Source organism: Homalodisca vitripennis, chromosome 5, assembly GCF_021130785.1.
Source record: "Homalodisca vitripennis isolate AUS2020 chromosome 5, UT_GWSS_2.1, whole genome shotgun sequence".
Taxonomy (NCBI): domain Eukaryota; kingdom Metazoa; phylum Arthropoda; class Insecta; order Hemiptera; family Cicadellidae; genus Homalodisca; species Homalodisca vitripennis.
In genome coordinates this window covers 23,772,739-23,796,879 of record NC_060211.1, presented here as the reverse complement: position 1 = coordinate 23,796,879, position 24,141 = coordinate 23,772,739, and the positions used below count along the sequence as shown (strand labels likewise).

Below are 24,141 nucleotides of genomic sequence, written 5' to 3'. Positions count from 1 at the left end.
ATAGTGACATGTTATCGTTTGTGAGGCAGATGATCTAGCTAATCAGATAACAGTAGTGAGGGGAGAGATAGTGCCATTTAACAATATTGCCAGGACTCACTATGAACTATGAGAGGTCTCTCTTCTTTGCAAGTAGGACGTCTCTTCTTCTATCATCGAAGGATATTTCCATCGTTTCAGAATTTCTTTTCATCTCACCATAACCCTCATTTCTTTGGAGCTTTGGCAAGCATTTATAAGTCGCTATTAACATACTATATGCTTATCTATTTTCTAGAGTGATAAATGTAATTCTCAATAATTTCTATTAATAATGGATTTTTACTTTAGCCTGCTATGGATATCTGATTTTGGCGGGAAATGAAGCCACCAGTTCATCCTGACGTTTCTCTGTTTTTAGCTATAATTATCTTGAGTTTCAGTAAAAGGCAAAAATATATATTTTTCTCATTCAGCTGATGACAACTTTTTTGGCAATTATTGGCATCCATGAATTAATTCTATAATATTGTGATTGTGATAGTAAGATTAAGACTGAGTCTGTGAGTCTGAATCAAAGGACCGAGGGTCGAACTTGAATTCAGAATCCGAATCTGTGATAGTCTTATCCAAGTTTACAGTTTTGAATTTGGGGTTTCTGTTTCTGTGTCATACTTATGAGTTGTTTATAATTTCTTGTGTTTCTTCAGCATTTTATAACACACAATCATGCCGTGTGAAATGATTACATTACAGCTTGGCCAGTGCGGCAATCAAAGTAAGTTTTTAGTTATATAGGTTAGGATTCACATTCCGTAACAGTGCTTTATACTGGCTGAAGGTATTTGCCAGTTGAAACTCTCTAGATTGATCGGCCCAGGCACTCTTTTAGAGTTATATTAGCAATAGAATAACTATAGTGAACTGAAGTTAACATTTACAGTGCCACAGTCTCATATTATCAGTCATCAGAATAGCCAGGACTTCTCCAGAGTGATTGCCTCTGCACTCAGTTTAATGCATAATAATATATTACAGTGGAATATTTTTTGTTTACATTAGTCTACTTCAGTGACGCATCATACAATTCTACTTTACCTACCCTTTGATTGTGATGTGTTGTATGTTTAGACAACTATCGCTATAATATAGGCTGCATAATATGCTATAACATGACTTTATAATCGGCCACCACGGCAAGTGAATAACCGATATTTTGTATTAAACTACTGAACGATAACAAACCAAAATGACTAACCGAATTACATGATATGTTTTCCATTTTACCCTAGTTCAGCTATGTTTTTAATCTTAAAAGCAATTTAATTCCATTAAAAATTATCTATGTGGGCTGCAGTGTAAAAGTATGCAGCATTAGTGTCAGTAACAGGTAATTCAATAGTAACCTATTACCAGGATACTATTATTTCAGTAATCGCTGGGTTGAATTGTTTGGTTCGCTGATTCAGCTGTCGTGATGGCCGCTTAGTATACTGCAGCCATAACACTGAGTATTGAGCAATATCTTCTTCCTATGCAATATGTGCACTTTAATGAAAAATTTAATCAAATCAATCATTTAATCACTACTAGCCAAACAGTATTAGGATATAGGCACATATAACACCGCCATCAAAGGGTACTACCTTAAATTAGAATTGTATGAAGAGGGACAATAAAGTGTCAAATTTCATATTGCTGCAGAAAACTGATTAGAAGCTACATCATTTTAGAAATTGACAGTCAATATCACTAGAGTGCAAACATTTTGCCCTAAATGCGACAATGGTGGTTGGCTTGGAACAAACAAATTTGATTAGAAAATAATAATATTCATGTGCACTTTTACCACCTAGCAGTACTACTCACATCTTTTAAAAATGCCTCTAGTGACCATGTTTGGATCCTCTACTAAATATGTTTTAAGAAAAATATCAGTACTTGAACAAACCAAAGTAACAGGAAGATCATATAGTATATCCTCAAAAATAAACTTAAATGAAAAATTGAACACTAAAACCCAAATTTAAAAATTAAACCTAACTGTTTAATCATCTGAACTACAAGTGTCAAGTGGTCTTAAGTTTTTTTTATGATGAAAGGCATATTGTAGACTATGTTGAACTTTTCTAATTCAACATAATAATTCAATAATTTGGTACAGAATTAAATACCAAGTTTGAAATGTTTATTGTAGTTTACTCTTATATAGTAGTATTATATAGTTATTTAGTATTTCATATATAAAAAATGAAAGATACACATTTTTGACTTCTACCTATAATTTTGATAAGTATTTTATTATATCTTACTGTATGTTAAATATTAGCTCGGTTATTTTATTCCTTCATTAGAAATTTCAGCACTAAAAAGCGCAAATTTGATCACATACTTTGAAGAGATTTTTAAGCTATTACGATTAGTTTGTTTAAATTTATAAACAAAAATGTTATAGAAGTGTAATGGCTATGGTACACATTTTATTTATCGTTATAAACCTAATGTTTTACTATATCTTGACGTCACATAACACTAGCTGACTATTCCTCAAAGTATAGCGTACATGAGGATTAAATGAGATAAGTATATAATAGATATAATTAGGGGAAAATTTATGCAATTGTTCAAGAAGTTTTTATAGTTTTTTTTTATCTTTTTTATTAAAATGGCTTTTTATAGATGATGATCACCTGGAAAATTATAAAAAATCTTATAAATACTATGTATCTGGTCATTAAAACAGTACAATGGAAAATGAATCTATACATAAGTCTATGGACTCTTCGTGTGTTATTAGGTTAAATTGTTTTGATATCAGTTGTGTTTTCTTTTCAGTTGGATTTGAGTTTTGGAAGAAACTTTGTGCAGAACATGGTATCAATCCTGAAGGTATCCTTGAAGAATATGCAACTGATGGAGTAGATAGGAAAGACGTGTTCTTTTACCAGGTAGTTAGAACGTATTCATTTTAAAAATATGTACCTAGTCACAGCATTTGTCACAGCAATATCAAAATCACCTGAATAAATATTGTGATATCAAACTCTCTTATGACTTGTAAAGCTGTTAAGAAAAGGGGTTTTGCAATGTTGGTTTGAACCAAAAGTTTTGGAGTTTAAATAAACAATAATTAAGTTTTATAAATTCAAAATTTGTGATATTTGTTCACTAAACCATTACATTATTCATTATTAGTGTATTAAAATAAAAATAGCGGGTTTAAAACACTTGGAAAATTTAAACTATTTTTGCAAAATACATTTTAAGGAATCCTTGTAGGAATTGTGTAAGGAGACCTATAAAATAGTACTGCAGATTTTAACTTAATGAACTTATCAGCCTTTTACAAGAAGAATATTATCACATCTATCAACTAGATTCAGTGGTGAAAATGTATTCATCTAAAATTGTTGTGCTTATTTGTTATATTAATGTGTAGCTTGTTTTGTTTCAATGTAAAATGCATAAAAATTCTAGTTATTAAGATTTAGCAAAAAGTATCTTTTTATTGATTTTTTTGTCAAGCCACCAGAACATAATAATATAAATATGAGATGCTATATATTTATATTACTTTCAATAGATAACTGTAAAATTAACATTATTTTCTAATCATTAGCACTACATTTTGGTAAAAACCTGTCTTCAGACACATAAATAGTATAAAATATAAAAGAACATAATACAAACAAAAGTAAAGAAACAGTGAATATATATAACTTCAGTCCAAAAGCATTTACTTCCAGCTATTGTAGTCTACTTCTGGCCTAAGTATTCTTGGTGATCTAGTTGAGTTTACATTGTTGCCTTATTCAAGAAAATATATAGATATGTTGGTCTATTAAAGTCTATTTCAGTCAAAGGGCATATATTTCCATTCATAATAATTTATTTCCGGTCTAAGGTGCTTCCTGTGCTGGTAGTCTCTTGAGACCATAGTACCTAAGTGCAGTGTCCAATTTCATTTTTATAGACCATCAGGAAGTTAAAAAACAAAAATATAGTTCTGTTAGGTGTCACCACCCCATTTCAATCTAGATGGATATTTGATTTTTATGAAAATGCGTTAGTTTTTTATATTTAGGTCATTGCGCATACAGGTGCAAAATTTAAACTTTCTTTGATATTGGGAAATGTGTGAATTATTTTAGTGAGTGAATGAGGGCGTTGCCTTTTGTAGAAGATAGCTAATGTAATATTTGAAATTGTAAACCTTTCATTGCAATTATGAAAATCAAAGAGCGAATTATGAAAAAAAGGTATTTACAGTTTGTAAAACTTTACTCACATTAATGAAATTCATTGTTACATGGATGAAATTTCATATTGAACACATTGAAGTACATTGCTACTTTGCAATTTGCTTGTAGTTTCAGAATTGTAAGGCCCTTTTTTAAAACTTTAATTTTTGTGTTGATAGACTGGTGAGAATTTGCAACATGATCCCTCCACAAGGGGACAGCACATAAGGAGTTGTAGGAAAATATTTTAAATTAAGCATAGATAAAATTGGTTATTTTTAAATTCTAGATTACAAGTACATTAATTTCTGAAAAAATAAATACAAATCTAATAATAATGGTAAAAAATAAAAGAAAACATACATTTTAAGAATCAGAGAAAATTAAGTGCTTTTGTAAGAAAAACATGGAATCTTCAATATAGTTCAGTATTACAATTTTTACTCACTGTAATGAGACGCTTTTTAGTATTTTGCACTACTGTTAAATGAAGACAGTATTGAACCAAAAAGAATAATTTAGTTATCGCTGAATCTGCGAAGCTGGTTGAAATCAGTGACCAAGGAAAATGCTCCCATTGTGAACGCAGTCACATATACATAGTCTTTATCATGGAGCCTTTACTGCTTGTGCATTTATAGCATTAATCTGTATTTCATAAGTAACTTGCTGGAAAATTTATAAATAGCAATTATAACAATTGTGAAACAGTGTATTGTTTCCATGGTAATGTACATTAAAAATTTATTCCAAATTCAAAACTTGAAGTGTCAACATGCTAAAACTTTTAGGTCAAATTTTATACTATTCATAATACCAGCTGTGCCCCTATTATTTTAAATAACGCCCTCCACAAGGAATGATGTTGAGCTACAGAGCTGATTTATTAGAATGAAGAAAAGTTACACCCCATATTAATGGGCCAAGAAGATGTGCCACCTTCGGTTTAAGATGACCAGAGGTGATTGTATGGTATATAGATGGAGAATGCAGCAAATAGAAGGATGGAGGGTAATAAATTGTTCTCCAGTCGAACGCGCTGCTGGCCCTAATCTATCCTGGACAACAGCGGCGAGGAAATCAGTTGTTTGGAATTGTTCTCCAGTCGAACACGCTGCTGGCCCTAACCTATCCTGGACAACAGCAGCGAGGAAATCAGTTGTTTGGAATTGTTCTCCAGTCGAACGCGTTGCTGGCCCTAACCTATCCTGGACAACAGCAGCGAGGAAATCAGCTGTTTGGAATTGTTCTCCAGTCGTACGCGTTGCTGGCCCTAACCTATCCTGGACAACAGCAGCGAGGAAATCAGTCGTTTGGAATTGTTCTCCAGTCGTACGCGTTGCTGGCCCTAACCTATCCTGGACAACAGCAGCGAGGAAATCAGCTGTTTGGAATTGTTCTCCAGTCGTACGCGCTGTTGGCCCTAACCTATCCTGGACAACAGCAGCGAGGAAATCAGCTGTTTGGAATTGTTCTCCAGTCGTACGCGTTGCTGGCCCTAACCTATCCTGGACAACAGCAGCGAGGAAATCAGTTGTTTGGAATTGTTCTCCAGTCGTACGCGTTGCTGGCCCTAACCTATCCTGGACAACAGCAGCGAGGAAATCAGTTGTTTGGAATTGTTCTCCAGTCGTACGCGTTGCTGGCCCTAACCTATCCTGGACAACAGCAGCGAGGAAATCAGCTGTTTGGAATTGTTCTCCAGTCGTACGCGTTGCTGGCCCTAACCTATCCTGGACAACAGCAGCGAGGAAATCAGTTGTTTGGAATTGTTCTCCAGTCGTACGCGTTGCTGGCCCTAACCTATCCTGGACAACAGCAGCGAGGAAATCAGCTGTTTGGAATTGTTCTCCAGTCGTACGCGTTGCTGGCCCTAACCTATCCTGGACAACAGCAGCGAGGAAATCAGTTGTTTGGAATTGTTCTCCAGTCGTACGCGTTGCTGGCCCTAACCTATCCTGGACAACAGCAGCGAGGAAATCAGCTGTTTGGAATTGTTCTCCAGTCGTACTCGCTGTTGGCCCTAACCTATCCTGGACAACAGCAGCGAGGAAATCAGTTGTTTGGAATTGTTCTCCAGTCGAACGCGCTGCTGGCCCTAATCTATCCTGGACAACGGCAGTGAATATATCCATTGCAAGTAAATCAACCTCGTTTATGCAGTGCTACCCCCTAGGTGCCTGACGTCTTCCCTGAAAAATCCACAGTTTTGCAGTATTTTCCTACATATACTACAGCTGGATTCTTCAAAATTTTACGTTAAGGAGTCGTCTTAGTTTTGTAACTTACGCAAGACTGAGGGGTGGCGGAGGGCGGATGTACATGTCACTTTGTTTCATTCATGCTGTAATTATAATTTGGAAATGAAATCTTTTACTTTTTTAATGGGTAATTTTCTAGAAATAAAATAATTATATTGAATAAATATAGGAATAGCCAGCCAGATTCACACAATGTTTTGAGAATGTGGGAGCAGCAATCTTGTCTAATTCAGATTAGAAATCCAGCCCTCTTTGATACAAACATAAAGTTGAATATTAATTGAATTTTTGTTACCTCTGAGCTTTTCAAACATTGCTTTGTCAACCACTATGAGGTTTGAAGGGATAATATGAGTTCGGACATTTGCCATTGTTATATGTTACAAAATGTATTACACAATAACAATGGCAATAACAATATAATCCTATTATCCTTTCAAACAATCCATTGTCAATAACAAAATTTAAACAAAGGACAGTTAGGTCAATGAAATTAAATTTGTAAGTATCATTAAAAATTCAGTATCTTAAAACTGCAGAGAAAACAAAATATATAGGCATGTTTGGCATGTTTTATAAATAGGTACACCGCATTGAAATTGTGCGACTGCAGCGCAGTGGTTGGTATCCCACGATTGCACACTTCATCTTTTAGCAAGGCCCAGATGCAATTATGGTAAAACTTGGTTGTTTTATATCTGTTAATTCATATTTCAAATTCCCTGGTAACTGTGAAGAACTTACTGTTATTTGTTTTCTTGGTGCAAAAAGCATAAAAGTAGTTGAAATTCACTGTCAGTATTGTTAAATGTATAGGTAAAACTTTGAGTGATGCAATGATATTAAATGGGTCAGCTTTAAAAGATAGCCAAAAGAATGTTCATGATGGGAAATGGATTTTACGATCCTCAATGATCACCAACAATTTGGTGCTTAATGTGAATAAAAAAGTTAAAATAAACTGATTTTTTTAGAATTTCTTTGTTATCAGAAGTGTTTCTTCAAATTGCACAAATTTTTCTTTATGAGGTTTTTTGAGAAACATGTTTTGATCTATGACTATGTCCATCCCATGCAGAAAAACAAACTCAAAATCTCATTACAGCATTTTGCAAGGAATGATTTGATAATCTCCCAAACAGCCCCAATTTAGCCCAGTGACAATCATTTGTTTTTACATCAGAAGAAGCATCTATAAAGCTTCCATTATTTGCATAACACTCTCTTATCCTATTGATAAAAGTATGATAGTGAATAGTTTATTCTGTCAATTTTCCAGGCAGATGATGATCATTACATTCCACGAGCCGTTCTCCTTGATTTAGAGCCTCGAGTGATTCATACAATTATGAACTCACCATATGCCAAGGTAACCTCTTAGAATTTGTACTAAAACATTTATTTGTTTGGAGTTCCGAGAATTAGGTTTACCAGAACAGTAATATCTGCTTTTTGGCAAATATTGACTAAGGCCTTGCTGTACTTGGATGTAGTGAATATATACATATACAATATGAATATAGCTCATTTTTCATTTATATATATCATTCATATAAATGAAAAATGAGCTTAAAATAGATGGTAGCTATGAATCATCACTGTGTAATTTCTCATGTGTACAGTTTGAGGTTTATTCATGACAGTTGATGATTTGAAAAGATAACAAGAGTAGCTGACTTGCCAAGCTGTTATGATGATAACTTTTTGTTTAGGCTTAACTAGTCTGTTTTTGTGGTTTTTATTTGTGCTTCCCATGACTAAATGCTGAATTTCAGCTACATTTTTATGGTTTTGACCTCCAACATTTTTGTTGTCAACTTTGACTTGCATTGCCATGTATTTGAATTTTTTAGATTTTTACAAGCTTTACCTTATGTATTAGAGCTATTGATAACTGCAGAAGATAGAAACGTCAGCCCTTGAAACATTGTGTTTCTACTGTTGGCACACATGGCATGTGTAATCCTGTTTTGTCACCACAGAAAAAGTATCAAAACAGTCACAGTATTGTACAATTGTATTGCTGTATAATAGTAAGTGTATTGATCTGTCATTCTTTATCAAGAACAGATGTGACAGGCTTGTCAAAAAATTTTCACTAAATTGTTCATATAAACATTTAAAATACTGATGTACAATGCTTTTTGTATTTACTTTGATTGCAGTATATTCATTACAATATATTTGAATAGTTAGATTTTTTTGCACATTTAATTTTATATTTTAGAATCTGATACCTGAAGAAGAGGTTATGTATCTTTGAAATGATGCATTTGGAAAAATCCTTTAATGTTTTCAAATCAACTATTGTCAATGATGAACTTCAATAAAATTGAATTGCCTATATGACAATTAGAACAAAATTGAAATTGTTTATACAGTTTTAATTTGATTTCTTTCTACATCTTAATACAAATAATATTTTTAACGGCTGTAAGTCACTTATCACTCATTTAATGACTCCTAATTTTATTTGTATATTCAAATCCAGTTTTGCTGGAATGAATTCCAAATCCAGATACAATAATTATAAGATCTGGTGTATCTTAGCATGTGTAGTTTGACGATGGTAAGTAGCCAAAGTGAAAGCAGTTGAAAAATTAGTAATATAATATTTATTAGTTTAGGAATAAATTTGTCTTCATTCCTTCACATAGTAAATAATATTAGTATGATTAGTAAATATTTTTATATATTTCGCAAATTTACTCATTCATACTTTCTAAACATATATTATAATTTATGTAAGACTTTTTTCTAATAGTTGCTTAAAAATCCCAAAGCAATTTTATACAATTGTTATTGTATTGCTACATACTCACATTTTAAAATTTTAATGTTCAATAAACCGCAATAGCTTCACAATGTTCAGATAATTAATTTATTGAGTTGTTGATAAACATTGAGAAAATTTAAGAAAATGGTAGACACCTCTTGCTATATACTCACATTTTGTTAATGTCTACTTGTCTTCTTTATTTCAACATACACCTTTTCTAGATATGATTGCATTAAAAGTTAAAGTGAAGTGATGATTGCATCAATATTCAATTGTGATGTATAATCCAATCTCTAAAAAACACAGGATGTAACTATACACCATTTTTTAGCTTTACAATCCAGAGAACGTGTACCTGTCAAAACATGGTGGAGGGGCAGGAAACAATTGGGCCTCGGGTTACAGCCAGGGCGAGCGTCTTCATGAGGAGATCTTCGATATAATAGACAGAGAAGCTGATGGCAGTGACAGCCTAGAGGTGTGTACTTTTTTATGTGTTTTAACTAGTATTATTCATTTCTAGCATACAAGATTATGTATGTTTTGTGTTATGTTTACAGGGCTTTGTTCTGTGTCACTCTATTGCTGGAGGAACGGGGTCTGGTATGGGTTCTTACTTGCTCGAGAGATTGACTGATCGATACCCAAAAAAGTTAGTGGAGACCTACAGTGTGTTTCCAAATCAAGATGAAATCAGGTAATTTTGTTTACTTAACATACTAATACTTTGAACTTTTCGAACTTTATATAAAAAACTAAAGTTGAAATTAACCATTTGAGAAGTGCTTGGAAACTCTATAGCCAAAGCATGAACTGATTTGTATAGTAGTCCTTACTTATGCAATTATTCTTATACATCACCACAGTTCATACATTTTGCATTTTGCTTATAGGCTACTATGCAACACATTATTTTTAAAACAAAAAGTGTTTGTTAACCCATTGAGGAAGCAATTAACGTAGCCTCTCTTGGACTGAATGTTTGAATTGATTTTGGCAAAAATGCATGCGTGTACTAAAATATTGATAAAATGAGTTTGGATACAGATAAATTAGCCAATTTTTCAGGACGTTTTAGTCTATTTGGTTGCTATACAATAGTGTTTGATTCTCCAAATAATTTGTTACGATTTAATTTTCTTAGTATATATTTACAGTTTTTTTTGTAAGAACAAATCAAAGGCGTCACTTCTATTACTTTTTTTATCTGTTTTAATATTTTAAATTAAAAACAGCACAATGTTTTGTACATGGAAAACCATTTTTATTGGATTACTTAATTATAAGGCATAATAACAAAACAATCAAAATTCACTTACATTTTTCACTTTTTTATAATTTAATGACAAGCTCCTGAATTAGTTGAGATAAAACTGTTTGTTACATTCAATTGTTATTATTAAAATGATAATTAAAGTAAACTATTTACGTTACATACAATAATCATTAATTTACTTTTTATAATTCACCTTTGTGTCACTCACTCTATTAGTTGTGGTTCCAGTGTGCAAATATAACACATCTAAACAGAAGGATTGCTCATAATTATTCAAGAGGGCACAAAACTACAATCTAGCAAAAAAAACAAACATATACGTGATCGTTAGTGTCTAGAAAGAGCACGAGTGCCGCTCGGGCAAGATTATTCAGTCCCACTCGGTCGCAACGAGTGATGCTTAGGCAAGTTCCCTGATGGGTTAATGTCTTCTGGAATTAGTTATGCACCAGCACCATGTGTTACGAGGGTCGTCCATAAAGTAACCGCCGTTTGGGCGTGGCGCGATAAGTAGTGGGGGTAGCGCCGCCATTCTCACATCGGTGTGTGTGCGCAGCCGTTCAGTACGCTTCTAGCTGTGCAAGGGAGAGCATCGTGCAAGGGAGAGCATCGTGCGATCGCGCGTTCTTTTGTTACAACGCAAAAACATGAGCGCCGTGATAGAAAATCCCGCCAAGTGTGAAGTTCGTGGTGTGATAAGATTTCTGTGGTCGAAAAGTTACGCAGCAGCTAAAATTCATCGTGAATTGAGTGCGGTGTATGGCCCAAACATTATGAGTGAAGGTGTAGTCCGTCATTGGGTTCGTATTTTTTAAAATGGAAGAACGAACGTTCACAATGAAGACCGGAGTGGTAGGCCATCTCTCGTCAGTGATGACTTGGTGAACAAAGTGGATGAGAAAATTCGCAAGAACCGTCGCTTCACAATCTCGGAACTTTCGGATCATTTTCCTGAAACCTTTTACTGTGAAACCTTAAAATGGCTACGACGAGCGATTCCAAACAACCGTCATGGTCTTCTGACATCTGGTGTTGTGTTTGTCCATGATAACGCGCGCCCTCATACAGCTCAAAGAACAACAGAACTTTTGGAAAAGTTCAAATGGGACGTTTTTGACCCACCCCCCCTACAGCCCGGACCTGGCTCCCAGTGATTTCCATCTTTTCCCGTACATGAAGCGGTGGCTTGCATTCCAGAGGTTTGCGAGTGACGAAGAGCTTCAAAACGCTGTGACAGGTTGGCTACGTTCTCAGGCGGCAGATTTTTTTAAAGACGGAATTTCAAAAAGTGTTAAAAGATATGATAAGTGCTTGAATTTGTATGGTGAATATGTAGAAAAGTAGAGAAAAGCTGTAGTTTTAACATTTATATAATAAACTTTTTGTATCTCAACTGGTTTATTTTTTATTTCAAAACGGAGGTTACTTTGTGGACGACCCTCGTATTTTGCAGAGGTTTCTATTTTTGTTGTGATTTGGTTGTAGGCAGGTAGGCTGACTAGTAACCGGGAGAGCTGTGTAATAACTCCGGTTAACTGGCAGCAGCTTCTGATCCAGAAGCATGAAATCTTGCCGGTCGATGAAGTGTCTTTGGCCACTCGGCAAACTGTCCAGCTTTTAGTGGGGCTGCAAATCGCAATGACCACACTGTAAAGCTGTGTCAGAGTGGCCAGGCGTCGAGCTTGGCAGCCTCTCCAGTCGCTTTCTAGGTATTACTTGGAGCCTTGTCCTTGCTTGGGGCTTTGGGCAAGTGGGCTAACCTCCATAGGCCTCGGCAATTTGTGTTTCCTCTGCTGGGGTGTAGCTCTTGGGTGGGGCCCTCAACTTCCTTCATCACTTTTTCTGCATTGGGGTGGCTTGGACATTAGCCTAAGGGACATCAACTGAAAATGGTTTCTCAGCTATTTGGGCAGTGGTGGAACACTTTGTTAGTCTGTTGTCTGCAAGCCATGGACTTGCTCTTCTTACTCCTGCTCTGGCTTTATTGAAGTCTTGCTATACATTAAGTATAATTTATACAATAATTTACAAATGTTTTTAATTGTAATTTATTTTTACGAAGGGTATTAGAAATAAGGTTCCCTATGCCGCCGAGACAGAATGCGATATGTTGGGAGAAGTCTGGCAACACTGTCTTACTCATCAGCTGTCCCTCTCTCTTTCCACATCACTCGCGCCTCGCTACTTCCAACAGTGCCGGCCTAGCTGCCTTCGAAGTTGGAGCTCCCTATCGTTGTTACTGCCAGATGCGAAATTCGTGCTGTGATGTGTTTTTTAAATGCAAAACAGATTTCACCTATTGAAATTCATCGTCAGTTAATCAAAGTTTATGGGGAAAACTGCATATCTGTTCAACACGTTCGGAAATGGTGTAGAGAATTCAGTGAAGGCCGCATGGAAATTCACGATGAAAACTGAAGTGGACGGCCTTCAGTTTCGTCTTTTGGGACAGGAAGGGCCTGCTTTTGATCGACTTTTTGCCTCATGGAACAACAGTAAACTCTGACAGATATTGCGACACATTAAGAAAACTGAGACGCGCAATCCAGAACCGCCGGAGAGGAAGATTGTCCAGTGGTGTGAGGCTTCTCCATGACAACGCTCGACCTCATGTCTCACGTCAAACTCAAGAACTGCTGACAAATTTTGGCTGGACTATTGTGCCCCATCTCCCCTACAGCCCAGACCTAGCCCCAAGTGACTATCACTTATTCCCAAGATTAAAGGAACACTTGGGTGGCCAACGCTTCAGTACCGATGACGAAGTCAAGGAAGAGGTTACTCGATTCCTCAAACAATTGACGGCAGAGTTCTACAACATGGGGATAGAAAAGTTGGAGCATCGTCTACAAAAGTGTTTGGACAGAAACAGTGATTATGTGGAAAAATAGCTTAACTTTTAAGTTTTAAATTTATGTATAACACTAAGTAGAAATATAGAGCTGTCTATTTAAAAAATCATGGGAACCTTATTTTTCTAATACCCCTTGTATAAGAAATTTTAATAAATGTTTTCATTACAGTAATCAACTTTAAACCAATTTTAAACAATGAGTGCATTTTATATCTTATAATGAACATTAGTAAAAAATCTGGTAACAAAAGTTAAGTGAAAAAACTATTCAGCGAATAGGATTAAATCTTTTCCAATAGCTTTTCGTCGAATTGCTATTTCTGAATTCCACCAGAAACAAGTTGACATCTTGACTGCCAGTCTGTAATCAGCATTCTTACTGATTTCTTTTTTTCATTTTAATAGCTTCCTTATTCTTGGCTTTATGCTTATCTCTTCCATCCTTATTAGTTTCTTCGATCCTAATTTTATCTATTTGTCTGTGGCCTTTTTATTGTATTTACATCATACTCATAAAACAAAGAAAAGAATATATAAAACTGTGTTTTCAGATACTAAATAATAAGGTTTATAGTTTGCGTAATGGGTGGTCCCCACTTATTGCTATTAAAGAAAACATTTATCCTCAACTAATTTTAAAATGTGTTTTACAATCCGTCTATATTGTACAGTTGTCACAGTATAATTTGACTTAATAAGCAATTGTTTTGTCACAATTTTTTGTGTGGTTTTGTAAAAATCGCCCTAGCATTACACACATTTTAACTGCCACTTTGTGGAATAAAAATGAAGTTTCAGAAATTTAAATGCTATTTAAATAAGTATTTTGTATTGTATAAAAGTATTTTTAATCTAGAAGAAATGTAAAATTGAATAAAAGAAATTTATTTAACATCTTGATTGCCTTAAGGCAGCATAAGAAATATCAGGGATATTTGGGAGTGGCGATGGCCGAGCGGTCTAAGTCGTTGGACTTTGGGTCTGAGTTAGAGATAACGCAGGTTCAAATCCTGTCAGTGACCATTGCACTTTTTATCAGTACCATCGACCTTGTACTGTATCGACTCTCCCCCTTATTCTGTTTGATAAGATCCTCGCACAGGCCAGTGGCCCATGAGGGCGGACAGAATAAGGCTTAAAAGGGGATCGGCCTCTTCTTTAAAAAAAAAAATAAATAAATAATAATAAAATAACAATCATCAACCTTATCTTAACGTCTCATGGTAGCATTAAGAATACAAAACCTTTCTAGTATGGATAATTTACAATTATAATTTTTTTAAATCAATGGAAATATGGGTTTTGAGAACTTAATATCTGGCGTCACGCTGTGATAGATATATAATCCGTAACACAAGAATACAAATTAGACAACCAAATAAATGAAATTACTGTAATAAATGTTAACTAAGAAGTACAAAAAAGTTGAGTGTGGTTGTATTTAACAATGGAACTCTCACTAACCGTGTATTATGTTGGCTTCATCCCATTTCATGTGATAAATTTCAGACCAGTTATATGTTATATTTTTGTAACATATAACAATGGCAAATGTCCGAAATCCTGTTATCCTTTAAACACAGAAAAGGGCATCTGTTGACGTTATGTTGCAGTGATGTGGTGGTGCAGCCATACAACTCGCTGCTGACTCTAAAACGCCTCACGAAGAGTGCGGACTGTGTCGTAGTGTTGGACAATACAGCTCTCAATCGGATAGCTACAGACCGGCTTCACATCCAGAACCCTTCCTTCACCCAGATCAACTCTCTGGTGTCCACGATAATGTCTGTCAGTACTACAACTCTCAGGTTAGTTATCTATTTTAGAAAATAATTTTTACTGAACATTTTTGAAGAAATATGAGACATTATTGTTGGTAAAAATCAGCAAAAACTCTGAATTAATGTAGATAAATTTAATTAACTGGTTTTACTCTATAATTTATTAATTTTGTAGGAAGAAATGTGTTATTAATAATTTTTATTTCATATTTATTTGCATGTTATCACACAATAAGACACTTACACATCTCCAAAGCAAAGAGCGGTTACTTCTTGTGTTCCTCAACTATTGCAGAATTTCGTTTCATAGTTCAAAAATTAAAACATTTATGTTCTTAACTACTCGTAATGATAATATTTTTGTGTGCAAACAAATGGAAAACATTATTATACTTAAACAGTAAATATAAGTTGAATTGAATTAAATTGAAAATCTCTTTATGCATTTAATATACATTTTGTATACATTGAATAGTGTTAAAAATTACTTAACTAATGTACTTATAAACTAAGAGGTTATAATGTGATAAAATACTCTAATCCTATAGTCAATATAATTACAAATGCCTCAATAATTGCAGCTTTAGCCATAACACAGATTAAAGAAAAAACCAAAAAACAAATAGTTAACAACATTATAAATAATTAAAATGAAACGCTTTTAAACTATGAAACTAGAACAATAACAATAATAACATTTCAGTAATCAACAATAAGTTAGCAACAATAATTTAAATACATGTACAAAACAATCCAAATAAATACAAAAACACAAATTGATATATTGCTGTTGTCTAAAACACTCAGCTCAACCCAGAATTATAAAACTCATCAAATGAATACATACAGAAATTAAGTATGACTTCAATTGTTTTGTAAATATTGCATAATTTCTCTCTGCAGTTATCGTTAATGGAATTTTAGTAAAACATTTTTTCCCCCATGTAATTAGTGTTTTTCTCACAAAACTGCAGTCTATGTTTTTCTAGTGTAGTACCACTGATTTACCAGTAATTGATTTTTAAACTATTTTTATAGTATTGTATATACATGTTATTGTTCTTACTATAATAGGTATCCATCGTACATGAACAATGACTTGATTGGCTTGATCGGCCCCCTGATACCGACCCCTAGACTCCATTTTTTGATGACCGGGTACACACCCCTCACCAGTGACCATGAGGTATACTATTGTATCCTACAGGTTACATCTTGAGTTATTTAATTATATAATAACTTTGGTTACTAATTCCACAACACCATGTGTCAGAGACATAATCAAATTAAATTTACAAATTATTTTTTTTAAATAGTCTGTAAAACTCAGGGTTTGAAAATAGTAATCTTTTAATTAAAGATAATGCTCTAATTTATCAAAAGATTTCTTATAAATTAAAGAAATTCAAATTAAGCCAAGGAGGAATATTTAATTTTTTGCCTACAAGTCTTGTTCAGCAAATTTTTATTGTTTTAATTAATAACATATTTCAGTGTCACTGCAATGACAAAAGTAAATCTTGTATTGCAGATTATACAATAGTAAATCTTTATTAAATAAGAAAATTAAATAATTTTCCTATTGAATTTTGGAATTAATAAGAAATATTTGAAAACTTTAGTATAAAATAATATCGCTGTGTTATCGGTGCAGGCAACTTCAGTGAGGAAGACCACAGTACTGGATGTGATGAGAAGGCTGCTCCAGCCGAAGAACATGATGGTGTCTACAGCCCATGACAGAAACGCAGCACACTGTTACCTTTCCATACTGAACATTATACAGGTAAGATTCGTACGTATGGTGTGTGTTTTGTCAGAAAGCTTTTATGTAGGACAACTGAGCTGATTGAGTTTGATTGGATTGCAGGGTGAGTTGGACCCCACTCAGGTGCACAAGTCTCTTCAAAGGATCCGGGAGAGGAAGCTGGTCCAGTTTATTCCGTGGGGACCAGCCAGTATCCAGGTGGCACTGAGTCGCAAATCACCTTACGTACCCACAGCCCACCGTGTCTCAGGCCTCATGCTTGCCAACCACACCAACATATCATCGGTTAGTTTCACACTGTTTTGTGTTGTTCAGTCTGCTGCTGTGCTAGAAATACCAAATTTGTAGAGCACAAGTGAACTTGAGGCTCTAAAAGTAAAATTTAAAATGTTTTGATTTTGAAAGCAATGTTTGTTGTCAAATTAGTTTCTAATAGTTTTATGGAAGAACAGTGGAAAAAGTAATACTGCTTGGTAAGTACCCAAGAAAATGATACAGAAATATTTTTGTTCTGAATTGTGTAGCTACTAAATCTTGCCTGAAATAATTTTTTTTACTACTGTAATGTGTGGTTCTACTGGGTTTCAGGATTTATTGGTGGGAATTTTCTTGAGAATGGCTTACATAGCCTAGGTTGCTAATCCACTATGATTGCCTAAATGCTGCAAAAACTATGTTAAAAAAATTTGTTAAAATATGCTCTTTCATGTAAAATGTAAAAAATTGTTTTTTCATAATAGTACAAAAGTTATTTATTAGTTCTTTATTTAATTTTTTAGTTTAAAAGAATTAATATTACTTCTAGCAAGTAGGCAAATTCTGTGATGTGGAAGAAATATGTAATTGAGCTTCTCTTTCTATATATTAGGTAATATTGATATATTGGATGATTCATTCTTTAAGTTCACTTTATAAAGTTTATTTTGGAGTAGCATTGGAAATATCATCCAATATTTCTAAAAACTGTTGTACTTGTGGATAATTTGAATTATCGTTAAAAAATTAAATGTCAATTTAAACATTATTCTGAAGTAATTGTGTTTGAAGTTTTAATTTTGTATATTTATTTGCAATACTGTGATGAAAACTTATGTTCTGTATAGCTCTTTGACAGAGCATTGCAGCAGTACGACAAGTTAAGGAAGAGGGAGGCTTTCCTGGAGCAGTTCCGAAAGGAGGCCATGTTCAAGGACAACCTAGAAGAGTTAGATCACTCACGGGAGGTGGTGCAAGAACTGGTAGACGAGTACTTTGCCGCCACCAAGTCCGACTACTTGACTTGGAGCAGCTCTTCAATGGTAGGCCATAGAAACATTTGTTTTCTTATTAATGCAGATAACTCGGTAGCATTTTCTCAACTCATATCTGTGCAATAACTAAGGAGAAAAGTACTATATATTGGATTACTTATACTGAAATTGAAATGTAAGAGAAATAACTACTTAACCTTGTTAGTTGCAATTGCGTTCTGAGCAATCACTGATTCCATGATATAATCTAAAAGTGTGGTATTCACTGTGTGCGACTCTACACATTTCTTAAAATAATGTGCAGCTACTGGCTGCGTCTTCCAAAAACTTCAATATGTTAATTTTCTTACTAGAGGTTCATGGACTGTTTAAATAAATGTATCTCTGCAAAAATAGTAGGACAGTTAGTTCAGCTGATGTGTTAACATCTGTGACTGATGTTCCATTGTGTTTTGTTCTAATTGTGTACTGTTTTCTCATTCAGTCTAAATCTTATTTTATTGTGATATTTTTTATTTTGTTAAACGTATTAAGCATTACAATGGTTTGTGAATGTGATGTTATTAGCATGGATTTATACATAAGATAACGTGATGCAAATGGTAACGTACTTTATTGATGAAACTACAAATTTCTCAATTGCTTGTATAATTTTGTTTCAAATCAGTGTATAAGTTATGTAGTAGATCTTAATAACATTACACTTTATTTCATATTATTGGCTGATTGTTACCGAAGCCCATCACTCAAGGGATTGGACAAATTTCATTTCCGTTTGTGTATCTGTCCGCACAATATCTCAAGAACAACTAAACCTATAAACTTAAAATTTTCAATGAAACTTCATTTCTATAGAGCTAACATTAAGTTTGTCGATGGTGGATGTCACTCTATGGGATTTGGCTAAGCATTGGTGAAAATTTTTACATTTGTCATATGGCTAACCATAATAGTAGCAAGAAAATCATAAAAAATTTTTTTTAAACAAACAGTACAATTATTGTACAGTTTAATAAGTGACATAGAAACGCATGTAATGAGGTTATTTTCTTTGATTGGACGTTAAGACTTTCAGTATGTTTTTTCAGGTTCCTCAATACTCCGATGTATTTGGATTACTTATATAGTATTTAGACAAGATATAATTTGATGGTGATGCAGCCCTCCATGAGATTTGGCTGAGTGTTAGCAAAGCCTATAACTCATGGTGAAATCTCGCAAATCAATTGAGCCATAAACTTGAATGGTGAAATCTCGCAAATGAATTGAGCTATAAACTTGAATGGTGAAATCTCGAAAATGAATTGAGCTATAAACTTAAATGGTGAAATCTCGCAAATGAATTGAGCTATAAACTTATCTCGCAAATTAATTGAGCTATAAACTTGAATGGTGAAATCTCGCAAATGAATTGAGCTATAAACTTGAATGGTGAAATCTCGCAAATGAGCTATAAAACTTGATATTTATATTTGCTTAGCTATCACTAAGGGTTCTGACAAGATTGCTCTTCTGTCTGCCTGTGTGTCTCTTTTCTGTTGAATATCTAATTGAACTAAGAACTTGAAATTTTGTTTGTTACTTCATTTCTACATAGGCATCAACATATTTGATGATGGACAATGCTCTCTATAGGGTTTGGCTGAGCGTTTGCATAGCCTAACTGTCCAGAGGATATCTCTAGAACAATTTTATCTTTTGACTTTCAAGTTTTGGATGAAACTTCATTTCTACATAGATAAGAATCTTCTTGCCCCCGTCTGCCTGGGGGCTGTAATAACCTTGAAACTTTGCATGCAACTTCGGCGAAGCCTGTTTTGCATCATATGGTTTGTCATATACCTACCTTATGTATATATGGGTGTATATTTTTGTTGATTTATTATTAGTTGTTGCAATAAAGCTAAAACATATGTGAATATAAACTTTATATATGTGTATTATAGATAAAACTCAAAATGTTGTGATTCTTTTTATTTTTATTTGGTTTTATTGGTCTTGTATTCATGTATTTTGTTGAAATATTGTATATTTATCTATTCACCATTTTATAATAATACAACGAACTATTTAATTATCATTTTAAATCAATATTTTATGATTTGTTACCTAAACTACTATATTTATTTGTGAAACAGAGTAGCACTCTTGGTTAATACAGTAGGTTATAAGATACAGTGGTATAGGATTAAAGGGATCTCCAATAGGTAATTAAAATGGTTGCTCCAACATCGTACAAGGGATAAAACATGCAAATTATGTTAGATGTAATTGTATTTAAATATACTCACTCAGAGTTGGCTGATGGGTCAGAATATAAGGTAACTAAACCATGATTTATTTTTATTTGCCTACATAAAATTTTATTCTTCTGATTGTAATTTAGCAGTTGAATGATTTTATGTGAAACAAACACAGTCCGATACAATGCAAGTTGTTTTAACTGCTATTTACGAGGGTAATTCGGAAAGTAAGGTCCGATTCACGTTAACCAGACAAACAGTAAGCGAGCAGCGAAATGCGCATGCGGCCTGACTCCCGGCATGCATTGCACGCAAACGACGCCATTTGCAGTGAAATCATTGTAGTCTGCTGTTGTCTGTGCCTTTTAAAAATGTTTAAAACTATTGAACGTCCCGCCGACTGTGTAATACGGTTTTTGACAGCAAGGAACGTTTCAGCAGCGAATATTCATCGACAGATAAGTGAAGTATACAGTCCAAATGCAATGAGTGACAGCAAAGTGCGGAAGTGGGTGAGAGCTTTTAAAGATGGACAGGAAAATGTCCATGACGAACCACGATCTGGTCGGCCGTCAGTGATCACCGAAGATTTGGTGAAAGCTGTCGATGAAAAAATAAAAAAAAAAGATCGGTGATTCACTGTTTTTTCATTAGCAATAGAATTTCCAAACGTGAGTAGAACCACATTGTTTAAAATTGTTTCTGAAATTTTGGATTTTCGCAAATTGTGCTCACGTTGGGTTCCCAGGCTGCTTACTGAGGAACACAAAAACAGAAGAATGGGTATTGCTCTTGAATTTTTGATCCAATATCATCAGGAAGGTGATAACCTTTTAGACCACATTGTGACGGGTGACGAGACATGGGTTTCCCACATAACCCCAGAAAAGAAACGCCAGTCGATGGAGTGGCGTCACTCGACATCACCGGCATTTGCGTCGTCACTCGACGACGGCAGCCGACTTCTATGACACCGGTATTCAAAAACTTGTAGATCGTTATGACAAGTGTTTAAAAAAAAAGTGGAAATTATGTAGAAAAATAGTGATTGATGTCAGGAATCAAATAAAACAAGTTTTTTGAAAAAACCTGTTGTGGTTTTTTTTTTAATAAAAAAACGGACCTTACTTTCCGAATTACCCTCGTAATTCAAAGTAACTAATGATAGGTTTTTGTTGTTACAGAGAGCACAAGGAGACACTGGAGAATAAGCACAGCTAACAAGAAAATATTTATCATATGGTCTATTAAATGTGTGATTTATCACTGGATTTTAAAAGTATTATTAGTTAATATTTTCATTTATATTTTTATATAAACTTTAGCTTTTTTACTTTCTAATTTATTAATGTTAATATAAGACATTAGTATATTAGTATAGTCGATAAGATGCAAGAATCTCTCTTGAAACTAATGTTATGTATAGATTTTGTATATTACATTAATCTGTATTGTTTTGTTGTTTCATTTGTTATTAAAATGTATTAATACTAAAAGTCTTTAATCTGTTATACATATCCAAATATATAACGGTTTTGTGCTCGCCGGCATTTACAAAAACTGATACATTTGATAAACCGTGATACTGATAAGTGCTGCACTATGACATTCAGCTGATGATTTAATCTGATTTTTTGTAATAATGACCCTTGGCACATGCAAAAATTTAATTATAAAGTCCAAACACCACGCAGTGATTGAAAAATTATATTTTACGAATCACAAAGGTAAATTTGTAATTCCTATGGGTGTTGGACGATTCAAATTTTGCTAAAAAGGTTAAAATTTTTGTGCCTCTCACAGAACTTTCTTACACAGCCGTCCGTTTTAATGATTTTAAAATAAATATAATTTTTTAACCAGTTATAAGAAAACTATGGATAGGATTTACATTATTTTTAAAGCTGAGTTATTTCTCTTTCTACACAAATACTCATCCTTTAAATATTTTCAAACAGAAAGCCTTGTTTTAAAACTAAAAAAAATGTTTTTGTAAAAAAATAAAAAGGTGAAAAAAATCACCATGTGCTAGTCTATAATATAAATATATTTCTCATTATTATTTACTGTATGCAGCATTGTCATCTGTCACTTTAGTTATTACAATTGAAATCCACTTATGTTAACAGTTTTTTATTATAGAAAGTCTTGAAACATGGTTCTTTGCACATGGCAATTTTGCACTCGCTACACTGATAGGATGTATCTCTTCTTGCAGCCTTGCCTGATTGTTTGTAGTTATCAAAGATCATAATAAAAGTTTTTATTACTATTTTGCTTATATTTGTTATTTGAGTAAAAAAAAAACCAATGTGAAAATTTTACTTGCACCTCCAAGGAGTCCATTGGTAGTAAAATCAGGATTATTATATTTCATCTTGGAAAAAAATCATCAGTTGATTGTCTTTAATACTGTCACGATACATTGTATTTACTACAAAACAATCGTAAACTAAAGTAATAGCAAGCAAAACAGTAACAGTGCAGACGATGAATTAGCAGAACGACAACAAACGGCCAATGCGACGAGTTTGTAAACAAACCACTTTTTTCTGATGTTCCAGATGACTGCCAACAGCATTTCATAGATCATAATCCATAGAGAAAGAAAAAAAAATATGGAAATAGGGAATGAATATCAATGCCGAAGTCCAAATATGTTTAAGTGCATTTTTATTACTGTAATAGTCAGTGCCGTTAAAAGACATTGTCAGCAGTCTTTAGAATTCCATGCACGAAGTCAAATTACGTTGTCGACAATGGAAGTGCTATTATTTAGTTTTAATGCATTGTCCCTTTTATTCACTTATTCATTGTGATACTACTCAACAGTACTAGCAATCACCATTCATGTAGTTTTGCCATTTCTTGCTACACTTTACTACCTCCTTGTATTCCTCTGTGAACTCTCACCTTCAATCACTAGAGTTCAATTGTGTTTGCGTGATGCAGACATCAATCAAATTTAGCCATTGTGTCAAGAGGTTTATTTGTATTGTATGGTTAGGTTGAAATATTTTGGTGTGCAATTAGAAACACCATGCTCAACTCAACTGTTGGTTATGGATATGTGATGATGAATCGGACTCGGAGAGTGATAGTGACAGCTCAATGGATGAAGTTCTGGGGGACATCAGGTAAGGGGAAGAAGGTGTTAATAGTTTTATAAAGAAAAGTTAGACCTAAAGTTAAATAATAAGCAGCATTTATGATTCGATTTTTAAATTTGTAAATACAGCATCAAAAGTAATGTACATGTCCAAAATAACCTATGGCTACGCATTGTATTTATTGAGTTATTAAAAAGATATATATAAAAAACTACTATAAAAAAATATAAACTACTAATTAGCCAGAGGTTTTCTATTTCTATTTAGTTTGTCAGTTTGTAACATAATTATGATATTTTAACTATCTTTAGTTTGCTCCTAAAGGGGCAGTCCATAATTATATAACGCCTCCATGGGGAGGGAATTTATTTTACAACAAAACATAAAATAGAACCAGTCAAATTTGATTTATGTTTTAAATATCTTAACAATGGATACTGAAATATAATATCTACTTATGTTTAAAAAAAATTGTTGGGCTCCATAATATTACATGATAAATACTTTTACTGTATAAAAGCTATGGCCTTTAATTTTGAAAATGGCGTGTGATTCTGCGAGTAACTGCTAGTGATAACCATAAAAATATGTTTGAAGCA

General features: G+C 33.7%; 1 protein-coding gene across 1 annotated transcript; it reads left to right on the top strand.

Annotated features, from left to right (window-relative positions):
* Window positions 1-393: 393 nt before the first annotated feature.
* Window positions 394-21,931, top strand: LOC124361854 (tubulin gamma-2 chain). Its single transcript, XM_046815885.1, has 11 exons — window positions 394-757; window positions 2,815-2,927; window positions 7,761-7,850; window positions 9,592-9,738; window positions 9,821-9,957; window positions 15,004-15,198; window positions 16,246-16,357; window positions 16,826-16,957; window positions 17,042-17,224; window positions 18,043-18,237; window positions 21,617-21,931. The coding sequence occupies exons 1-11, from the start codon at window positions 709-711 to the stop codon at window positions 21,641-21,643; spliced, it is 1,380 nt and encodes a 459-aa protein (XP_046671841.1). The 5' UTR covers window positions 394-708; the 3' UTR covers window positions 21,644-21,931.
* Window positions 21,932-24,141: the final 2,210 nt, after the last annotated feature.

Bases quoted from the DNA above. Each gene is read 5' to 3' on its own strand.
- LOC124361854 (XM_046815885.1), top strand. From the start codon at position 709: ATGCCGTGTGAAATGATTACATTACAGCTTGGCCAGTGCGGCAATCAA. The intron at 758-2,814 runs GTAAGTTTTTAG...TTTTCTTTTCAG, and splicing joins TGGCCAGTGCGGCAATCAAA to TTGGATTTGAGTTTTGGAAG. The intron at 9,739-9,820 runs GTGTGTACTTTT...TTATGTTTACAG, and splicing joins ATGGCAGTGACAGCCTAGAG to GGCTTTGTTCTGTGTCACTC.